Source organism: Pleurodeles waltl, chromosome 8 (assembly GCF_031143425.1).
Source record: "Pleurodeles waltl isolate 20211129_DDA chromosome 8, aPleWal1.hap1.20221129, whole genome shotgun sequence".
NCBI classification, from domain to species: Eukaryota; Metazoa; Chordata; class Amphibia; order Caudata; family Salamandridae; genus Pleurodeles; species Pleurodeles waltl.
Window position 1 is genome coordinate 973,515,470 of NC_090447.1, and position 24,007 is coordinate 973,539,476.

Below are 24,007 nucleotides of genomic sequence, written 5' to 3' on the forward strand. Positions count from 1 at the left end.
TAGGCGAGACCTGTTGGCTTTGCCAATGCTTGTTCTCATAAATTAACTTTAGTTACCCATGATCCACTCGGATTACTTTGCAAGAACCTGTGTAAAGAACATCTTTTGCAAATTGGCCAAGAGACTAATGGGATGATAATTGCTTGGAAGTTTCGGACAACCTTTCTTGAAAACGATCTCAGCACCCTTCAATGGACCTGCCACTACCATCACATTTGAAACCCAGTTACTATAGTGCAACATGTCTGAAGAAATCTTGTCTTGGGGCCTTTGCCTGCTTTGGGGACATAACTGCTGCTTAAATATCAACAAGGGGTAGGTGAAATCCATTTTCATCAGGTCTCTTTTAAACCTCGGCTGTGCCTCTCCTCTTCAGGCTCTGAGAGTAGAGCTCGGTTCCTAGCCAATATCAAAACAGGCCAACCTTCACCCTGTTCTGTTTTGGTTATGAGGATGCAGTACCACAGAGCCAACTCCTTACAGACATGCACTTGCTGATATTAGCCACTGTAATAGCGATAGGATCCCTTTGTGAGTCATATGTCATACAGGCTTTAATTGATCTAGGACTAAGCGAGTATTGGTGCAACCCTCCTTCGATACGTGTGTCCTTTGAAGGCTGTCGTAAAGAATAGATTTTGGCCAAGTATGTCAAGCAAAGTCTAACATCAGCCATCATGGCCAGTCCATCCAAAGCCTTCCTTCTCCACAAAAATGTATTTATTGCAGAAGAATCTCTTGATCTCATCAATCCCACACTTGCAAGGGTGTATTCTTGAAGTTCAGATATGGCAATCTTGCCTGTGTATGTCTTTTCTTTATCTTGACCAACATAGTCAAACAATTTTAAGTTGTGCTTACTTGTATAGTTGCCTTGTAGAGGCCAAAGGACGTTTGTTGCTGTTCTGCTGAGTATGAAACAAACCCATATCTCTTTAGATTACTGCTATGTACCGATTATTGGGGTTAACAAACTAGGTACATGCGTTAATCTGTAAAAGCGACTCCAGCGTGCGTGTGGTAACTAAAGTATTTAAATTCTTGTAGTTGGTGTGGCTGACTCGATTCCGCAGATTAGCCTTCCTTTACAGTTAATGTCCTACTTATTACTCTAGGATTGACTGATTTGTGCTGATAGGTATTAAAATTGATCTTAAGTTGCAATTGAGTTCATTCTGACTTTATACGCTGTATGTATTGGTTGTTTATTGATTATTGCTATTTTTGATGTTAATATATTGATCGGTATGTCTTACTTTAATTGTGTGTCAATTTTTATATTTGATTTGCCAAACGTTGATGAACTTTCTTTAGTTCTGGGATATACATTGAGTTGTCTGAACACCATGGTAGAGTGCAGGCATGGCGAGTACTTAAATCCATGGTGGTAGTAAATAGTTTAATTAGCTGAGCTATCTTGATAATGCATGTACTCAGTTCTTCAGTTCCCAGGATGAGTATGAGCTGAACTTGAGAGATGCTGCTTCAGGGGGGCACCGGCAATAGAAGGGGGTGCAGTCTGAGACTTGTTTAATATGTGTACTACTGACTGACTGACTGGCTGGGTGGGAGGGGGTGTTGGGCAGGTCTACAATCTCCAGCAGTAGGGCCGCACGGACAGCACCTAAGCGCCTGGAGGTGGAGAAAAGCCATCTCTGCCCGCTGCGCGTGACGTGCACGGGACGTACCAAGCAAAGGACGGGCCGGTCGGTGCTCATCCGCGCCTGGACAAGGCTGGACTTGGCTTGACCACCCCTCTGACGCCACAGATCTGGTCTTCTTTGTTTTAAATGTGGAACCTTTGAGACACTGCCCCTTTACTTTACTATGTGTAAATGTAAAGTGGTGGGAGGTCCAGTCGACTGCATAAGCCTACCAGTATTGACACCATGTTGGAGTGGGTAATTGCAATAGTGGCAAATGAAATTGATTTTGCTGAAAGGAGGCTATTCCTGGGTCAGGTTGATGGACTGGGAGACAGGGGAGGGTGTACTTGCCCGGTTGGCCCTGGTGCTAATGGGGTACCTCTGGGGGGTGGAAGGGACTTTGTGAGCAGATTGCGGCATGGCACCATTGTATCGAACTGCCCCCCAGGTAGGGGACAAAAGCCCCTTAAGGGAAGAGAATAGACTCCCCCTCACAACCCCACCCCCCTTTCCATTCGAACTGGCCGCAAAAAGAAAAAAAACAGGGGTCGCATTGTGTCAGGACGAAATCTCAGCTAACAGCAGCAGGGGGAACAAAAGGGGGCAGTTATTTCCACTTCTGGAGCTACTGATATGGCATATGTTATCAAGCGGCTAGATCTAATTCTGGAAGCCCACCTAACCCCTATTAGAGCCCGCCTGGACTTAATTGAGTCACACCTGAAGTCTCTCCGTCAATTACATTGAGGGGCACCCAGAAGGAATGCGCTGGACCATGGCTGGGTGAGTTGCTCGTTTGGGCAGAGGGGGGGGACTGTAGGTGAACCGACTTCACAAAGACAGTTGGTTATGTTTAGTGGTATAGACAAACCCCCCCACTGATGTGTCTGGGAACGAAGTGGGCAGCAGGCAGGGGAAAGAAGGCAGAGATCTGGAGAAGATAGATGGCTAGCTAACCTACCAGTAGCATTGCTTGTCAGCGGCTCTTTCCACAGTCAGGGGTGTTAGCATTCATGGAGCTGGGAACAGACCCTTTGTAAGACTAACTCATAACATACATCGGGCAGCACCATCAAGGTTGAATCTTCCACCTGCATCTACTCCCTTTATTGCTGTTATGGCGAATGTTCCTCCTCTGCCTGCTGGGGTTGATGACTCCACTGAAAAACTTAGTTGGAAAGCCAGACATTGGTGTTTCTGGATGAGGGGCTTGCCGGACTGTGATTGTGGAAATATTATTTTGGCCAGAAGAGTGGGGTGGTTAGATGTGGGGGAAAGCTGTTTGAGGGAGATTGTATAGTGTTGAATTTTAATCAAGCAGACAGCTGGGCAACTGGTCTCTCATTGCTCATCCAAGGAGGGGGGGGGTGGGGAGAGTTAGATATTAAAGTCTTCCCTTTAGGCTTATTTTATCCTCTAGCTGGGGCATTACTGACAAGGGTTTATAATAATTCCCATCATAATTCAGGGGGGAATTCAGCACACATTTGGTGGCCTTCAATATTGTTGCAATTGAGGAGTACGGTTCAGCCATTGGGGGAGTTGGATGGTAATGATTGACAAAGTATGGCTTCTAGTGGCCATTCCCAGGTAGGCGTTATCTCTCAGGTTGAGGCACACAGTAACCAACTGCCACTACTTAAAATCTGTACTTGAAATATAGCTGGGCTGGGTAAAAAGAAACAAGATGTAGATTGGATTAGCGAAGTCAAAGATTTTGATATTGTTGGTTTGCAGGAGACCTGAGAAACAGAGCCGAATTTATTTTTAGATGGACATACTACCTTTTCGGTATCAGCAGAGCAGTCCCGGGCTGGTAGAGCAAGGGGAGGTTGTCGTTTTTTTTTTTTTTTGGGGGGGGGGGGGGGCGCTATCCCTGAATCAGATAGTGCTTGATACTAAGCATATGTTGTTGGTGGTTAAGCTAGGCTTTGAGGGTCTCCCAGGCATCTGTTTTGCTTCACTAATGACCGAGATGAAACACTTGTGCACTGGCAAATATCTCTGGAATGCACTTCTTAGTCTAAAGAAGAGATTTATTAAATCCCTTTGCAAGGTTCGTAAAGGAAGGTCAGTAGAATTGAAAGTGCACCTTTTAAAATGTGCGCCACAGTAAAGTGAGAACATGTACAAAGAATCTTCAATCTATAAACAGCAAATATATACATGCAAAGATACAAATACCTATATTTGTGTGTGTGTATATATATATATGTATTTTTTTTTGTATATACAGTGCAAAGCAAATAATTAGTAAAAAAAAATCATCACCATGGGGCACAGTTGCTCCTTCATCCTTCTTCTGCGAGCAAGTCGTTGACCCCGGTTCGACTGCAACAAGAAAGAGCGATCTAACCTCACGGGAAATATATCAGACATCGTAGTGCTGATTGAGGTCTCTGGATCTCCCCACAGTCTGCCTGGGTGTCTTATATGCTTTTAACAAACAAGAGCGGAGAGTTCTAGAAACTCCCTTCCACTCCATAAGTTTATTATTTGAGAAATGCTGGTTACTTTAGGTCAGCTTTGAAAAGAACACGTCAGGAATTGGCCAAAATCCCAAAGTGCCCTTTATCAAAACAAAACCGTTCCCTGCTGTCCTGGTACATTCTTATCAGCCTAAGCTCTTGGTGAGAAACAACACGCAAAATAAAAACATGAGCAAAAAGCACATTGTATCATGGAAAAATACTTGCAGCTTTTAACGTGGCGGTGGCTAATGCTAAAATAAAGTCAATAGGCATAATGAAGCTAGTGGTCACTAATGTGACGATGTGCTGCTAGGCTAAGTGCAACGTGGAGTCGGTGGTCAAAACACAAATATCATTACAGCATCTTTTTATTAAATTTCTGTAAGTCTTGTGGGCGGGTTTCTCCCACTGAACACCTAGGTACTCTACGCTCAGCCCTGCAGTTCCTTGAAGGGAAGTACAAAGGCCCTTCCTTTCTGGTCCTTCTGGGTGAATTTAATTTACATCTTTGTCCCATGAATTGTGATGGTTCTGAACTCCCTTTAGACAGTGATTCAGAGCTGGGTGTCCATTTTGGGCACTCGCGTGTTCTCTCGCGCTTGTGCGCTCTCTCAGCTTTTTGTATGAGTTACTGGCTGATTTTAATTTGTTATATGTTGGGGAGGGTATAGAAGGGCCACGAATAATCAAGCCTGTAAGGGTAGAGGGGCTAACATTACTATTGATTACATCTTTGTCTCTGCCTTTTTGGTAAGGTTTGTCCGTAGTTCTGAAGTATATTGGTCAGCGTTTAGAGACCATAATCCATTGACTCTTCATATGGGCTTGGGATCTTGAGTGGTCATGTCAGTGGGAACTGGCCCTAAAAATAGATTACTCCACACAACCAGGGGCATACGTTGAAATGAAGCCACGTGTTACGTGATGCTTTTTTAGATACTTTATATAATGTGATCTAACCAGACATTGAGGTATGTTTGAGTTAATCAGGCGATGACACAGTGCTTCATGAGGCTTTTGGTAGGATTTGTAAGCAGATTGAAAGTAATAAGAAGGTTATCAGGATGCTCTCAGGCCCTTTATAACCTGAAAGTGGCGCTTAAGAAGAACATTTTTGTTGATGAAAAGCCTACAAATTAGCTCTTCAAGCCCCCCCCCCCCCCCCCCCCCCCCAAAAAGAGATTAGGGCACAAGCTCGGGAAGATTTGTTGAATCCGTATATGCTAAATAATAGTGCCTTGTTTTGGGAAGTTAGTAAATGCTCTTTTCTTTTCTGGTGAGTTGAATACGACCATAGATTGCTCTATTCTGGCTGATTGGATGAAGCATTTTTCAGCAATTTATGGCAGCATGGTGAAGTGTGTGACCCTTGTAGAGCTATGTAGGGTTAGAGATGACCCTCCCACTTGGTTTATAGAAGAGGAGAATAAGGCTGCTATCGCTGCCATGTCAAAAAATAGGGCCCCATGGGCCTGACAAGGTGCTGGCTGGTTTATTTGGTGAGGACATCTGCCTCTGGGCAAAGTTTTAACTGGTGTTTTAGTAATCGTCCCAGTGTTCCAAAAAAAAAAAAAGGGGGCAAGGTCTTATCCGAAGTGTTAGACCAATCTCTCATCGATTCATCTGTTAAGGTACTGGGTAGGGTGATTTTGGCCAGATTAACAGATTGGTTAGACTATAGGAATGTTATTTCCTGCTTTCAGCCAGCTTCAGACGAGGAAGGGGTACTCTGGTCCAATTGTCTTAATATGCATCTTCTAGTTGGGTAATGTACAGTGGCCAGAATTGAGCTGTTACATTTAGCCTTTATGGGCCTGTCGTTTGCATTTGGCCAGGTAAAATAGGCTTAAACTATAGTCTATGCTCACTGATATATGGTGGATTGTAGTCTTGTTAATTTTTCCCTGACTTTCATATTGACCTTACAGCGAGGTTTAGATATAATCTCGAAGGATCCTTAAAAGCCCCAATAAAAATCCATAAAGGGGTGAGGCAGGGTTGTATCCTGGCCCCTTCATTGTTTACTTTATATATGAATAATATTATGTGCTCGGTACTAAGCTCTGCCTCTAAGGATTTTACACTGGCTCCTAGCAGATCCCCCACACTTGTTATAATCGGGATACTCAGACCTCTTGCTCCTGCAACAATATTGCAATCCAGTACACTATGCACTTTATCTTTCTCTGCGGTCACGATTGTGTTTTAAGATAGCGGTGCATACTGCCTTTATTAATGGTGAAAGGGTTTTCTAAGGCAAAGGTACCACGGTTTTTCCCTGATTTATTTACAAATGTTGCAGGCCACCACAGTTTGTGATCACGTGGCCAGGTTTTTGGAAGTGACTGTTAAACTATGGAATAGATGTTAGTGTGTCCTGAGCGGGGTGCAGGTTGTTAATATTGTAAATCATTTTAAAGTTTTTAACTCTGGAAATGTATTTTTACCATTATGATCTGAGTTTCATCTTTTATAATGTTTGTAAGTTTTTATTGTGTATTTTTATTTTACACTAGGTTAATTATGGAATTTGAGTCTTGCATGTTTTGAGATTTATTTAGAGTGTGATTTTTTTTTTTTTTTTTTTTTAATGGGTTTGAAATGATGCAGAATAAATAAATAATAAAGGTGCATTCACAGACTGAGTTTGTTTATTTATTCTTTTTTTGTTTTACTAATATGTGGCCTTCTCTCGCACACCACAGACTAGTTCTTCCCATTACACCACTAGCGCAGCCCTGTAGCTGCAATAACCTAATGTTTTCACAACCAGTGTTCACAATAGATTCTGGCAAATATGCATTTGCTTCCTGCAGATGAGAGAATGACGAAGTGCTGTACAACGTAGCAGAAAGATACTTGCATAGGTGCCAGATAAACAGCATTTTTAAAATATTCTGCAAATGCAGTGGGACTGGGCAATTTACACTTGTTGTGCCTCAGCAGTGGCATTTCACATACCCCCCCAAGTCTTTGAAGCAGTATCCTTTTGAAAAGTGGAATTTTAAGGGGAATGGTGCAATGCCGGCCTGGCTGCTAGCAATCTAGAGGCAAGCTTACTTAAAGTTATTAAGCACTGTCAAAGCAAATATATCTTGTCTATGCAAAGTGGCTGCTGTTCAACATGGCTAAAGGTTGCTGGGGGTAAAAGTGGCCTGGAGGAGTGTCATCAAGGGGAGTGGGGTGTTGTGGGGAGTGGGGAAGAGTGGAGCAGAGTGTCGTAGAGTGGAAGGGCATAGAGTTGAGTGGCATAGGGTGGATTACAGTGTCAAAGTTGAAGTGTGGAGTGGTGTAGAGGAGTGACGTGGCATAGAGGGTGTTGCATAGAGTGAAATAGAGTGTGGAGCAGAATATATTTTCATAGAGTGGAGTAGAATGACGTGTTTTATAGAATAGACTGGATTTAAGTGGCATGGAGATGCATAGAGGAAGTTACCTACCAGCTTTCTAGAGTGTAGTAGTGTCATAGAATGGCATAGAGTGGAGTAGAATACTGTAGAGGGGAGTGGCCTAGAGTAAAACAGGGTCAGTGGAGCAGTGTTTCATCGGGTATAGCATCATTGAGTGAAGTATTGTGGAGTGTCATAGAGTGGAGTGTAGGAGACCAGAATAGACTGGCCACAGAGTGAAGTAGCATAAAGTACAGTGGTGCAGAGTAGATGGTCATAGAATGCTTTGGTTTTGAGCAAAGCGGTGTAGAGTGCATTGGTGTAGAGTGCAGAGTGGTAGGGTGGCGTAGAGTGCATTGACAGAGTAGATTGTTTCAGAGTAGAGTGAAATGGCTTAGAGTGATGTGGTGCAGGATAGAGTGGAGTAGTGCATGGTGTAGTGCCGAGGTGTAAAGTGTAGTGGCGTGGAGTGGTACGGAGTAGAGTGCAGTGGCATAGAGTGTAGTCTATGTAGAGTAGAGCTTTTCAGAGTGCAGGGGTGCAGAACATAATGTTGTAGAGTTGAATATAGTGGTGTAAAGTGCAGGGGTGCAGAGTAATTGGCATAGGTGCAGTGGTGATAGGTGGATTGGTTTTCAGTAGACTGGTACAGCAGCATAGTGTAAACTGCAGAGGCTTAGATTGGCACAATGTAGAGTGCAGAGGAGTAGGGTGGCATAGGGTGCAGTGGCATTGAGTAGGTTGTGGAGTGTTGCTGGGTAGAATGCATTGGCATAGAGTAGTGGCATAGTGTGGTGCAGAGTAAAGTGAGTGCAGTGGTGCAGAGCAAGCTAGCATAGAGTGTAGTGGCATACTGTGTATTAGTTTTGAGTGCAGTTGCATAGAGTGGCGTAGACTGCAGTGACAGAGTAGATTGTTTCAGAGTTGGGTGAAGTTTGCTGGGCCAAGCGCCTGCAACACAGAAGGTTAAAAAAATGTGTAGATTGCACCTTTTGGACCCACTTTATTTCCCCCATAGTTTTGCATTTTTATGTTTTTAGACTGACTCTGATTTGGGCACCCAGACAAGTGAGGTATTCTTTTTATTGGGAGACAGGGGGAAACGCTAGGTGGTAGGAAATTCCTGGGCGGTTTGGTGATCCGGCAACTTTTCTGCACAGGCATGTGAGGAAAGTGTGACTTTGTTTTAGTTAAATTTGAGTTTTGCAGGGGGTTCTGGGTAAGATAGTGTTGGGGGATCCACGCAAACTGCATCTCTCTGGACTCCCCCAAGTGTCTAGTTGTTAGAATTGTCTGGGTTTGGTAGGTTTCTTTAGATGGCCGCAGAGCCCAGGACCAAAAACACAGGTGGCCCCCTATGTATAACAAAACAACCATGCTTTTGCATGGGGGGTACCTGTGTTTTTGTTTGTGACAGCACAGATTTCCTACCACACAGCTTTCCTCTCAGCCTCCTGATAAACATACCTCCTCACTTGTGTGGGTGCCAAAAGCAGTCAGCCTGAAAAAGTATTTAAAAAAACCTGTTATCAACACGCTTTGGTTGCCCCCTCAATCTTTTAACAATTTTTCTGGTCCTTTCCTGATGCAGGCGCTTGCCCCATCCACACAAGCGAGCTATTTTTTTTTATCGGGAGACCGAGGGTTACACTAGGAAATGTGTGCCAGCGCAGTGGTGCCGGAGCAGTGATCCCACACTTTTTTATTTTTTCTTTTTTTCATTCTTTTTGTTTTTAAAGTTACATTTGTGTTTTGCAGGAGATTCCAGGGAAGAAAACATTGAAGGATCTGCTCAAACCACACCTCCATTGGCTCCCCTGGATGTCTAGTTTTTAGAAATGTCTGGGTTTGGTAGGTTTCTCTAGAGTGCTGCTGAGCCCGAGACCAAAAACACCCGTTCCCCACCCCCCCTTGCAAAACCAGGTTATTTTGTGATGGATAACTTTAATGTCTCTACGATATGTTTTGGGCCGTTTCCTGTGGCAGGCACTAGGCCTACCCACACAAGTGAAAGTACCATTTCAATCTGAAGACTTGGGGGAATGCTAAGTGGAAAGAAGTTTGTGGCTCCCCTCAGATTTCAGAACTTTATATCACCGAACTTTTAGACAAAATGTGTTGTTTGCAAAAGATTCTAGTTGACGGAACCTGGTGAGAGCCCCACATGTCACCCTATCCTTGATTCCACTATGTATCTAGTTTTCAAACATGTACAGGCATGCTAGGTTTCCCTCTGTGCTGGTTACGCTAGAGCCCAAAATCCACAGCTAGGCTTTGCAAAAAACACATTTGTTTTCAGTGGAAAAATGTGACGTGTCCATGTTGTGTTTTGGGGTGTTTCTTGTCATGGGCACTAGGTCTACCCACTCAAGTTACGTACCATTTTAATCAGGAGACTTGGAGGGCACACAGAATAGCAGAACAAGTCTTACTACCAATTGTCTGACTGCATTTGCGCCTTCCAAATGTAAGACCGTGTGTAAGAAAGGAGTAATTTTGAGAAATGCCCTGTAATTCACATGCTAATATCGGTGCCCCCAAATTCAGAGATGTGCAAATAACCACTGCTTTTAAACTCTATATCTTGTGCCCATTTCGGAAATATATAGTTTTCCATTATACCTATTTTTCACTCTTTATACTTTACCAAATTAATTGCTGTATACCTTGTACACAACGAAAACCCATTGCAAGGTGCAGCTCATTTATTTATGCTCTGGGTACGTTAGGTTCTTGTTGAACCTACAAGCCCTATATATCCCCGCAACCAGAAGGGTTCAGTTGACTTAAGTATATTGCTTTTGAAAATCTGCCATAAAGTTACAGATGAAAAGGTAGATGAGAATGGCTGTTTTTTTTTTCAACTCCAATTCAATATTTTTTTATTTCAACTGATAATTTATATAGGAAAACCTTGAAGGATCTACACAAATGATCCCTGACTAAATTCAAAAATGTCTACTTTTCAGAAATGTATAGCTTTTCGTGATCTACCATTGGTTTCACACCCATCTATGTCACTAACATGAAGGAGGTTGAAAGCACAAAAAATAGGAAAAAAGAGGTATGTCCCAGTAAAATGCCAAAACTGTAAAAAAATGTGTTTTTCTGTTTCTAGCCTACCTGTTCATAAAAACTGGGAAGATGGGTGAAAAAGATGCTTTCTTCCTCAGCACTTTTCTTTTCGCAAGACACCTGTAAGGAAATGCCTCCTTGGCATGGTTACCCCCTGACTTTTTGCCTTTGCTGATGCTATGTTTTGAATTGAAAGTGTGCTGAGGCCTGCTAACCAGGCCCCAGCACCAGTGTTCTTTCCCTAACCTGTACTTTTGTATCCACAATTGGCACACCCTGGCATCCAGGTAAGTCCCTTGTAACTGGTACCCCTGGTACCAAGGGCCCTGATGCCAGGGAAGGTCTCTAAGGGCTGCAGCATATCTTATGCCACCCTGGGGACCCCTCACTCAGCACAGACACACTGCTTGCCAGCTTGTGTGTGCTGGTGAGGACAAAACGAGTAAGTCGACATGGCACTCCCCTCAGGGTGCCATGCCAACCTCACACTGCCTATGCAGTATAGATAAGTCACCCCTCTAGCAGGCCTTACAGCCCTAAGGCAGGGTGCACTATACCATATGTGAGGGCACCAGTGCATGAGCACTGTGCCCCTACAGTGTCTAAACCAAACCTTAAACATTGTAAGTGCAGGGTAGCCATAAGAGTATATGGTCTGGGAGTCTGTCAAACACGAACTCCACAGCACCATAATGGCTACACTGAAAACTGGGAAGTTTGGTATCAAACTTCTCAGCACAATAAATGCACACTGATGCCAGTGTACATTTTATTGTGAAATACACCCCAGAGGGCACCTTAGAGGTGCCCCCTGAAACCTTAACCAACTACCTGTGTAGGCTGACTGGTTTTAGCAGCCTGCCACACTCGAGACATGTTGCTGGCCCCATGGGGAGAGTGCCTTCGTCACTCTGCACCCGCAGCCCCCAGGACCTGAAGGATCGGAACTCCAGTGCAGGAGTGACCCCCAGGAGGCCCTCTCCCTTGCCCAGGCGGTGGCTACCCAGAGGAGCCCCCCCCTTGCCTGCCTGCACCGCTGAAGAGACCCCTTGGTCTCTCATTGAAAACAATTGGAAACCCGACGCGTGTTTGCACACTGCACCCGGCCGCCCCCGCGCTGCTGTGGGTGTACTTTTTGTGCTGACTTGTGTCCCCCCCGGTGCCCTACAAAACCCCCCTGGTCTGCCCTCCGAAGACGCGGGTACTTACCTGCTGGCGGACTGGAACCGGGGCACCCCCTTACCTCCATTGAAGCCTATGTGTTTTGGGCACCTCTTTGACCTCTGCACCTGACCGGCCCTGAGCTGCTTGTGTTGTAACTTTGGGGTTGCTCTGAACCCCCAACGGTGGGCTACCTTGGACCCCAATTTGAACCCCGTAGGTGGTTTACTTACCTGCAAGAACTAACATTACTTTACCTCCCCCAGGAACTGTGAAAATTGCAGTGTGTCCACTTTTAAAACAGCTAAATGTGTTTTATGTAAAAAGTATATATGCTATTGTGATTATTCAAAGTTCATAGAGTACTTACCTGCAATACCTTTCAAATGAGATATTACATGTAGAATTTGAACCTGTGGTTCTTAAAATAAACTAAGAAAATATATTTTTCTATACAAAAACCTATTGGCCTGGAATTGTCTTTGAGTGTTTGTTCCTCATTTATTGCCTGTGTGTATGTACAACAAATGCTTAACACTACTCCTTTGATAAGCCTACTGCTCGTACCTGGACGTCTCCTGTTCATACTTGCCAATCTGAGAGCCCTCCAGATCTGAAAATGTGTTAACCTTAAATTAAGTTGGTTCAAATTGTCATTAATATTTCCCAGATGCATCTGAACTTCTTTGGCCTTTTCTTGTGCACTCCTAATCTCCCCAATTTCTCCTAGAATCACTTGAAGTATTTCCCCCAGCTGAGTAGCATTTGGTGGCATTTCTGGGAGTTCTCCACCACAAGCAGAGCTGGCCATTGTGGACTGAGTCACATACTCTAGAACTTGCGTGGGTTGAATAGTTCTTGGCATGGCAAGATTTCCTGTGTACTCTCCTCCTCTTGAGATCCCTGAAAAGCTTGCGTAGTGTTTGGGTCTTGGAAAATCTGATCCTTTATCCTCTCCTCAGCCTTCATGGGCTGCGGAGGCACCTTGCTCTCCCCCAATGATTATTTCACAACTTGAGGCCAAACGTAGGTAATGGAGGCTCCTTGCGGACTATTGGAACTTTGCCTGGAGCCAAGTTGCTGCTGACAGTGTCCTGTGGTGACATAGAGGTGGCGCATGCCGGAGAATACGTCTCCTACGTTAGTGTTGCATTGAAGGAGAGCGGAGGCTGTTTGCTAGTGGGCAGGGGATTAGAAACCCTTGGCTATGGCTTGTTAAAATCTTCTTTGATGTCCAGAGAACATAATGGTTCAGGAGAAAGCACCTCCAAAACTCTTGAATTGGTTGCTGGACTGCAGTCCCCCTTTCCATCTGCTTGCCGAACATAATCCTTCTGCCTGTCCACCGGCTTCATGCTCTTTGAACCTCCTAGGCCAGACTGGTTATGATGGGCACTTGCGATTTTGGCTACTGTTGTTGATTATTGCAGGGGTATGTATTCTCTCTCTCTCCTGACCTAAATGCTGCTTCCTTAGAATTATAATTGGGGGAGGAGGGACATTAGTTATGAGTCATTAAGGATTTGTTTACCCTAGTATGTGGGTCCTTGAGGTCACTCTATAGTTTTCCATAAGAAATGGCAAGCCCATTACTCATTTGGCTGCTTCTACTTCTGCTAATTTTGGGTTGTTTAAAAAAACATGCTGCTAGTATAATGCTGGTAAGTTACTGTCAAATGTGGTGCCTCTAGGTGACTACTGCAGCTTGAAGGGTTGCTTTTGAGCATCTGGGTGCAGATGGACTGGACAGCAGCAAACTGCACCTGTGCCTAGGAGGGCAGTCTCTACTGTCACCAATGCCCCTACCGCTATCGGGATAGCTCCTAACATGCTCCACCAAGTATGCAGAGTATATTGTCTCCACTTTGCAGGTTAGAGTAAAAGCAAGACGGCACCTCACCTCTTCACCGCCTCTCTCCTGCTACGTCTCTTGTGCTGCGCTGTGCTGTGTCTGCCTCTTTCCTCTCTCAAACTGTAGTGATGCTTAAGCCTCGTTGGAACTTGTGCAGCAAACAAGTCCGCCACACCTTCGCTCCCGATAGCTGCACCACTGCTGAACAACAGAAAACCTCAGAGTGGCCTGCGGGCGGTTGCTATCAGATGCTGTTCCTTACGGCAGCGAGACAGTGGCCTCTGGAAGCGGCTCCTGCGACACAGAGCATGACTGGAACTGTGCACATTTCGCTCACAAGCCGAGCCGTGCTCCTGCTTTTCCTTCAGATCAGGGGTGAGAAAAACCCAAATGGGTTTTCAACAAGTCTTTTAGTTGAGGACCAATGGGTTATCCAAATGCAGCAGGCCTTGGAGTCGTTTTTTAGAGTGGAACATTGGTAAGGCCACCGACTCTCCCTTCACCCCTCTCATTCCCCCAGCAAGGCCTTACATTTCTTCTTCAGAGAATATCAAATGTGAGCAATTACAAGTAATTTTTAAACAGGTAACACATCTTTCCCTATGAGGGAGGCTAAACATGAAGCGGCTCAGGTGAGATATAACGTGCAGGATTATTTCAGTTCAAGGAAGATATTAAATCATAATATAATTCTACAAAAAAGATATTAAGAGAATTTAACGTATTGTTAAATACTTAGCTTGTTCAGTTAAATGTAGATCCAATATCAACAAACAGATTTGAGATCTTAGGCTTTGATTGATATAATATGGCTCCAGAATGGTAAATAATTGGCTAGAGGGACTTATTATACCAGCTTTAGTCCCAGTAACCCAATTACATTTGCAGAAGTTGCACAGGTTAACTATCTCCTATAATGCAAAAGCTTGCGGTATTGATGGGATACCTGCTGAAATATTTAAGCTATTTGTTGCACAATTTAGTACGTTTCTAGTCAGATTATTTAACAGCATCCTTATGGGAACCAAAATTCTGACTTCATTTATGGAATCAGTTGTTATCAGTTTTCTGATAAAAGGTAAGGCAGAGAAGGATGTGAATTCCTATCACCCAGTCAGCCTTCTCAACTGTGATTATAAGCAGTTCACTAATATTTTAACGAATTGTCTGGCATCAGAAGTTCCATCGATTATTTATAGGGATCAGAATGGCTTTTTACTGAGTCGAAAGATTGCAACCAACACGCATTATTTAATCCAGGTGATAGATTGCTTTACAGTACAGAACACTAAGGTAGCCATTGTAACACTTGACGCAAAGTATGCATTCATTTGCGTCCAATGGAATGTCCTTTTCACAGCCCTGGCAAAATTTATGCCATCCAGCTAGATCCTGTGGAAGGAGGGCTGTCATTGCCCAATGTAAAGTTAATACCAGACATTCTTTCTTGAATGGTTGGTAAGATCCTCTTCTACTGCCTCTAGCGCTGCAACTTTCAATGTAGGCACATACAAACAGATGGTGAAATCAACGGAAATTGGGCTTTTCCCTTTTCTAAAAATCCCAAGGCTACCAAAGAGGTCTAGTAGATGCAAAAACTCCTGTGCCATTGTGGAGTGTTTCACTAGACTTTGGAAAGACTTGTCAATTCCTAGGTTTCACTCTTAGCTGAAACTAGCAGAATGTATCCTGCTGGGTTTACATTTGTCCAATCATACATGTAGTAGGTGGGGTCATTTGGGTTTTTGTAGGTTACAAGATTTTTTTTCACAATGAGTTTTCACAGTGCCAGGGGCTGGTTAATGTGCACTCTAACCTTAGCACTTCGCTTTGTTTTCCAGTTACATTCAAATTAAGCATTTTTGTTCTGACTCTGTAATAAGAGATGAAACACCAGCAGTTAACCTCAGTAAAGCTTACTTTATTTCTAAAATTCAGAGTATGGGAAATTGGTACAGATAACTGCACCCCAAAAGAAGTGAGGTTGTGATCTCAGGCTTATTACAGCAAATTGAATCCTTAATCGGGTGCAGATTGAATATCTTGCAGTGGAAGTTCTATAACCGATTTAGGGCCAGATGTACCAAAGGATTTTACCCATTCTGTGTCTATGGGAAAAAGCTTTCGTACATATGGCCCTTACTTCTAAGGCTTTGCAAGCTGCTAGTCTAAGAAGAATTGTCTTTTTTCAGTAAGTGGATTTTACATTGTACCTCAACTAAGATTCATAAAATGTAGCCGGAGCAGATTCTAGATGTTTTAGATGTTACAATATAAAGGGGGACTGGCTCCATGTAATATTTACTTGCTCCCATTTATTTGAATTCTGGCTGGTTATCTTTGCTGAAATTAGCAATAGACTGGATTGCACTTTGTCTCCTGATGCGTACGGAGCACTGTTTGGGATTATGCTTCAAACTTCAGAAGTGTCAATTGGACAGCACTGGTTGGTATTCATCTCCCCGTTGGTGCAAAGATTGCTAATTCTGGGGAATTGGAAGTCGTAGTGCCCTCAGTGTCCCAGTGGATTAATAAGATGCAAAGAACCCATACTCGAGAAATGTACTAAAAAATTACAGGGTCTACCCTTAAAGTGTATGAACTTAGGAAAAACTGGGGAAAGCTGGTGTAAATAATGAATGAGGTTTATGGGGATTTAAAGAAAAGAGAAAAGTATTGAGTACAGTCATGTCAAGGTCAATTTTTGCCCAAATTTACGTTTTTTTTTATTTGCTTGATTTGTGTAGCGATAATGAATTGTGGTTTTATATTTATGCTTCTGCTACATCCAAATAAATATTTATTTTTCTTCATGACTATCAGCACCTCAAGAAGAGCATGTCAGCATACATGAACAGTTAGGTAGCAAGGGGGGAAAAACACAGAGTATCAGTTTTAGTGAAATTGCCAAAGATTGTAGCTATGTTGCCTGGGCATACCCCTGTTATACAGCATTCAGTAATTGGTGTGGCAAAAGTGTTAATCGAAGATCATACTAGATTGCTTAACCCAGAAGAGCTGTCATATGGCAAGAGGTGCTGAAAAGTTTGGGTTTATGAGTAATTAAAACTTGTAGTCATATCTGGAACGCCCCCATTGTTTGCCGAAAGCTGATGGGGTACTACGCTTAAGTATTGACTATAGACATATTAATCAGATCCTTTTCCTTGTATAAACAAGATTAAAAAACTTGATAAATCCCAGCATATTACAACCCAAGACAAGTGTAAGGGATCTTGGCAGATTCCTGAATGCTTATGTATTGACTATAGGCATGTTAATCTGATCCTTTTCCTTGAATAAATGAGACGATTGAAAAACCCGTGAAATCGCAGTATATTACAACCCAAGACCAGTGTACAGGTTCTTGGCGGATTACCGTAAGCCCCAAAGAGAAAGCAAAAATGGTCTTGTCTGTGCCTGAGAGGTGGTTCCAGTTCAGGGTGAATCTTAAAAATATTATTACCACCTGGCTCAAGCCAGGTTAAGAGTTAATCTAAAAAAGTAGACTCACAGCTAAGCAGGTCAAATATTTAGAGAATCTCCTGGGAAAAGGTCTGATAAGCAGCAGTAAGAAAATGTGGCAGCTATAAAAGGGGTCCTGTCTTGTTCCTGCAAACCAAAAACAATTCTTAAAACCTGCCTTTGTCTTATAGTATACTATTGTAGATTGAGCTAAATTTCTTCTCGTATGCAAACATACACACAAAAAAAAATCCCTGGTGTCTCGGGGGCATTTCTGCTGCCCGATCGCATTGCGAATGGGCAGCAGAAATGCTTCGAGAGACATGAAAGGAAAGGTCTTTCCTTTCCTTTTCATGTCTCTCCCGCCCCACCTCCCGGTCGGAAGAGAAATGCTTTTGCGCCATCAGACGTCACTGGGAGGTGGAGGGAGGATCAGGCGTGGAAGGGGAAGTGATACCCCTTCATCCCGGACTCAGGGGGTGTGGGAGGGAGGCCCACGGGAGGAGCGCTAGGACGTGTGCCAGGACGAGACCTGCTCGCTCCAGGCACCCACAGGATTAAAATGATTAGTCTCTGATATTTTGCTTTGCTGCTCACTATTCTGCATTAAATGCTCTTTAGACGTAGGCTTGGCTGTGTGTTGAATTTCATTTTTCGAGATGGTAACAATATTTTCTTTAAGTAACCTGAAGGGCTTGTTCCAAACTCTGAAAGAAATGTCTAGGACATACAACTGTAGGCTGCTCGTTTCCAATTTGGAAAAAAGAAACATGGCTCCAAGGTGACTTTCTTGGTCGTTTTAGTTGTAGGGTGGTATCACAAACTAGTGAATCCCTTTATTTATTTATTTATTTATTTATTTATTTATTTATTTTTTATTCATAGTTTTGCTGGTGCATTTACACGTTCTGGTGTTTTTCAAGTGTTAATAAAGCTATTGTCTACTGAGAGAAGGATTTGCCAATTCAGTGTCCCTATGGAGCTACTGGGAGTCCTACTACAGAAAATAGGCCCTCATTATGACATTGGCGGTAAGTCCCACTTACCGCCATGCCGACCACCGCCAACATACCGGCGCTGCGGCGGATTACCACTACCCATATTATGACACACACATTCCAATCTGTCACTACACAGAAACCCACACACACAAGTCCGCCAGCCCAAAGGTCAGTGATAAATTGGCGGTACCAAAACCCACACCGTTACACCATCAGAACTACACCCACAGCATTATGACCCACGAATCAATGCGACGGACATTCAACCGCGGTAAACCATTGGCGGAACATACCGCTGCACTCAATACACAGCACCTAAGAACAAGGGATGACATCAGGAAGATGTGGAACAACCTACGGGGGAAGGTGCGTTCCGTGGCAGCAAGACACCAGACAGCAGTACAGAGGACTGGCAGTGGACCCCCCCTCCCCCACAACTAACAACATGAGAGGAACAAGTTTTGCAAACATGCATCCTGAGTGCCTGGCAGGAGTAGCAGGAGGACTAGTCTCTGGTAAGTCAACTCACTATTACCCCCCTCCCTGTGTGCCATCAAACACCCCCGCCCTCACCCCCAACACCCCACCACCTCACAAACACTCCACCATCACAACCCACTCATCCCAATACCGAGCCCTGCACATAACACCAATGCACAGACCCCCATCACAGACCTGCATGGACACACATCACTAAAGCATGCACACTAGAGACAATCACCTAGCCCACCAAATCACTGCTCACACAAGGCTTACCTGCCAGGGCAATATCAACCATAGAGTGCAACACACCCATGCACAAGATGGCACGCACAGAATCAATAACACTGCATTTACATCACACAGGTCCCCCACCCAACGTCACCGGCGAGGAGGTGCCAGCAACATCCAGCCCCCAACCCCCAGAAGAGGCCCACAGTGATGACAGCAGCTCTGGACACCTGGCTCTGGATGACCAACCTGGCCCATCAGAGACCTCCGGTCAGTCGGTAACCCTGGCACAGTCCCCTCCCCCCCTCAGGAACCTCCACCACAGCACCCACCCAGCAGGCCCATACCACTGTCCCCAGGACACGTCAGTCAGCAGTGTGTCTACCACTACAGGGACCCCAGGCCACCCCACAAACACAGGACGATCAGGGACCTGGGTCAGTGGCAGTGGGCCCACGGTTCAGGGGACAGAGGCACAGGTGAACAGGGAAGCTGGGAGACTGCTTTGCGACAGGGGGAGGACAGGCCCAGGGAACTGACTCTCCAGGAGGCACTCACCAACATCCTGGGAGCACACCACCATTCCCAGGAGACAATGGGCCAGATACTGGACAAGTTCCAGGAGACCCAGCGGCTGCAGGAGGGACAGTACCTGGGGATCAGGGAGGACTTGAACATCCACACCACCCTGGTCACCATTGCAGGGGTGCTGGCAGACATGGCCAACACCATGAGGGATGCAGTGGCACACCAACGATGAACAGCCTTCCACCTCTGCTGCCGCTAGTGGACAGTATGCCCGCCGCAGGAACAACAGGCCACCAGCACCCCTGCCCCTGCAGAAGGAGAACCACCCCGCAAACAGTCCCTGCGATCCAGGCAGAAGCCAGAGAACATTGACAAGACCCCCACCAGGAAATAAGACTCTCCTGAATGTCACCCTTGTGTCCCACTCAGTCACCCTGTCCACCTTGAACTGCCATTGCTCCACTTCCTATGCCCCCTTGGACGATACCCCTGTGATACCAATAGACTGGACTCTACCCTCGAGTTTTCTCCATCAACAGCCGAGCCCGTTGCAATACCCCCTCCACTTATTAGCACCTAAGTAAACACCCTTGGAACAAATACAAGTATGGAGTCTGTCAACTGATTGACATATGTATTCGTTTAACAAGCTGTAAACATTGCAATTCAACTGTACAGTAATGTATACATAGGCATGACCTGTAGTTGGCAGCAGGGGCTAGAGTGGGGTACAGATATCTGAAAATAGAGATGCCAAAGGGTATAGTTCGTGGCCATAGTAGTGGGAAAATCAGCCTGCCATGTACAGTGTCCAACACAAAACTGTCAATGGAAGGTGAAGTAAGTGTCTTACCTGTGTGTCACTGGAAGTACTGTCGTATGATTGATTGTTCTGTTGTCCTCATCCTCTGCCTCCTCTTCGTCACTGTCCACAGGGTCCACTGCTGCCACACGCCCATCTCCAGCCTCATCCTCCTGCAGAAAAGGCACCTGGCATCTCAAGGCAAGGTTATGTTACATGCAGCATGCCACGATGAACTGGCACACCTTCTTGGGTGAGTAGCACAGGGAACCACCTGTTAGATGGACGCAACAAAACCTGGCCTTCAGGAGGGGTGAATGTCCTCTCGATTTATTCTTTTTGTACACCCATGTGCCTCATTGTAATGTTCCTTTACCCTTGTCCTGGGATTCCTCACTGGGGTCAATAGCTATGAGAGGTTGCGGTAACCAGAGTCACCTGTAAATATTGATGGATACCTGTTAGCCAAACACTAACCCTTAGGGCCATCACCATACACCAACATATACTGGGTTGGAACCATGGGCTCACCTATTAGCCATACCCGGTGCCTCTGGAGTTGAGCCATCACATATGGGATGCTGCAATTCCTCAGGATAAAGGCATCATGCGCAGACCCAGGATACTTTGCATTGACATGGGAGACGTACTGGTCCGCCAGGCACACTATCTGCACATTCATAGAGTGAAAGCTCTTTTAATTTCTAAACACCTGTTCATTTCTCTGGGGGTGAGGGGGGTTGGGGGAAACACAGGCAATATGTGTACCATCAATCACACCAATAATGTTGGGGATATGTCCCATTGCATAGAAATCAGCTTTCACTGTGGCCAAATCCTCCACCTGGGGGAAACAAATGTAGCTGCGCATGTGTTTAATCCGGGCATACAACACTCTGGTCAGCACTATTGAGAACATTGGCTGAGACATTCCTGCTGCCAAGCCCACTGAACCAGTTGCCAAGAAATGGAGCACAGATAGGACTTGCACAAGAGGGGGTGTCCCAGTGGGGTGACGGATAGCAGGTATCAGGTCTGGCTCCAATTGGGTACACAGGTCTGTGATTGTGGCCCTGTCCAGCCTATAGGTGAGGATAATGCACCTGTCCTCCATTGTTGCCAAGTCCACCAGGGGTCTGTACCCGGGGGGCAATGTCTCCATCGCCTATTCATCTGCAGCAGTTGTACTCTAGGGTGCAAAAGAGTGAGCAGCTGGTCAGTATTGCACATTTCCAAACTGTACACTGTATTGCATGTTGTGACAGTAATGTTTTTGGATAGGCCTAAATGGTGCCCATGTGTACTGCGACGCAGTTAAGTGCCATGGCCTCCCCTCCCCCTGAAATGGCGCCCACCTGTCCCGTGTGGATGGACATGTGGAAATAACTGACGTTGTGTGCCATTGTGGGAGGCGGTCGAGTATCGGCGTGCAACTCATTGGTTGTCATTGGGCCCCCCGGAGGCAGATCGGCCTAATATAATTAGAAACCACTAGACACAAGGGATTGTTTATTTTGGGCAAGGGCCACTCCCTGGGGTGGTGGGGGGGGTGAGTGGGTGGGGGGGGGGAGGGGAAACATTTTTAGGCCTTTTCTGCCACCCCTGGAGGCAGAGTGGCCTAATATAATTAGGCAGAAACCTCTAGACACCAGGGATATATATATATTTTTTTGTTACGATATATTTATATTTGATATTTTTAAGTATGGGGAGTGACCTCTTAGGCAGGGGTCGCTCCCCTGGGAGGCAAATTTTATTTAGGCCTTTTCTGTCCCCCTTGGGGGCAGATCGGCTTATTTTTTACAGGCCAATCTGCCCCCAAGGGGGACAGAAACCACTAGACACCTGTGTGTGCATGTGTGTGTTTTGTTTGGGGGGTGTGGGGCAGCCCCTTGGGCAAGGGTCGTTCCCCATAGGGACACATTGCTGTTGGCCATATTTGCCACCCTTGGGTGGAGATTGGCCTATTTTCGGAAGGCCTAGAAAGCCCACCAGAGGCCAGGGAAGATTTTTTTTTTTCAAAAAAAGAGGGTGGGGGATATGGCCATACCCCCACCTCAAATAAATGGGGCCAAAGTTGTTCTGTCCACCGATCCACACCCAGGGGAGGGGGGGGGGGGGGGTGCAGAAAGTCTGCCAGGGAATAATTAAAAAAAAACAAATAGTGGGGAGGTGGCTACCCACCAGTATGGGCATGGTTATGCCCCCACCCCAACTGAAGGGGGTAACACTTTTTCATCTCTCCCCCGCACACTAAAACATCTTATCCCACGGCAAGCAAGAGGACATTTGATTATTTGGGGTTTTGCTTTTACATTTGGGCCATGAGAGTTTGGTAGCTCTCAGAATCGTCCCACTTGGAATGGTGAGGGCTTCCCTTTTTTACTTTGGGACTGTGCTATGTAGAAAAACATTTGAAAACTAAACATCTGGTTGATTCTAGGGTGGTGTGCTTCACATGCACCCTGCACCATTTTCTTACTCACAATGCCTGCAAACCTCCAGCTTTGCTTGGAAATCACACATTTCCCCCACATTTTTGTGATGGAACCTTCCGGAATCTGCAGGAATCCACAAAATTCCTACCACCGAACATTATCTCATCTATACTGATAAAAATTCAGCTGCACTTGTCAGCCTAAAACTGTTTTTTTACACACTGCTCTTTTGGACCCGCTTTGGTTCCCCCCTCAATTGCACAATTTCAACATGTTTGTGGCTCTTTCCTGTCACAGGCACTTGGCCCACCTACACAAGTGAGATCATTTTTACCGGGAGACTGAGGGGAACGTTGGGTGGTAGGAAATTTGTCCCGGTGATCCCACACAGAAATGTGTGAAAAATGTGATGATTTTTTATTTTTTTTTTCCTTTTCTTTTTAAGCTAAATTTGAGGTTTGCTGAGGATTTTGGGTAAGAAAACATTGGGGGATCCACGCACGTCGCACCTCCCTGGACTCCCTCAGGTGTCTAGTTTTCAGAAATGTCTGGGCTTGGTAGGCTTTCCTAGATGGCTGCTGAGCCCAGGACCAAAAACGCAGGTGCACCCCCTGCAAAAACAGGTCGTTTAGTATTTGATAATTTTGACGTGTCCGGATGGTGTTTTGGGGCATTTCTTGTCACGTTCAGTAGGCCTGCCCACACAAGTGAGGTACCATTTTTATCGGGAGACTTGGAAGAACGCATGGTGGAAGGAAACTTGTGGCTCCTCTCAGATTCCAGAACTGTCACCTAAATGAGAGGACAATGTGTTTTTTTTGGCCAAATTCTGAGGTTTGCAAAGGAGTCTGGGTAACAGATCCTGGTGGGAGCCCTAGAAGTCACCCCATCTTGGATTCCCCTAGGTGTCTAGTTTAAAAAAATGCACAGGTTTGGTAGGTTTCCCTAGGTGTCGGCTGAGCTAGATGCCAAAATCCACAGCTAGGCACTTTGCAAAAAACAAGTCAGATTTCAGTTTAAAAATGTGATGTCCATGTTTGCGTTTCCTGTCGCGAGCATTAGGCCTACCCACGTAAGTGAGGTCCCATTTTTATCGGGAGTCTTTGGGAAACACAGAGTAGCAAAACAAGTGTTATTGCCCCTTGTCTTTGGCTACATTTTTCCTTCCAAATGTAAGACAGTGTGTAAAAAAGACGTCTATTTGTAAAATGCCCTGTAATTCCCATGCTAGTATGGGCACCCCAGAATTCAGATATGTGCACAGAACCTCTGCTTCTCAACACCTTATCTTGTGCCCATTTTGGAAATACAAAATCTTTCTTGATACCTATTTTTCACTCTTTATATTTGAGCAAATGAATTGCTGGATACCCTGTATAAAATGAAAACCCGTTGCAAGGTGTAGCTCATTTTTGGCTCTAGGTACCTAGGGTTCTTGATGAACCTCCATGCCCTATATGTATACCCG

The 24,007-nt window shown here is 45.0% G+C and overlaps 1 protein-coding gene across 3 annotated transcripts in view; it reads left to right on the top strand.

Annotated features, from left to right (window-relative positions):
• LOC138250391 (RNA-binding protein 26-like) overlaps positions 1–24,007 on the top strand; it is a 623,852-nt gene that overhangs the window by 45,329 nt on the left and 554,516 nt on the right. Inside the window, exon 2 of one of the 3 annotated variants that reach the window (XM_069205214.1) lies at positions 20,235–20,354. The exons of the other annotated variants lie outside the window; for them this stretch is intronic. Coding sequence (XP_069061315.1) covers positions 20,235–20,354 — 120 coding nt within the window. The remainder of the gene's footprint in view (positions 1–20,234; positions 20,355–24,007) is intronic. 3 annotated transcript variants of the gene reach the window in all.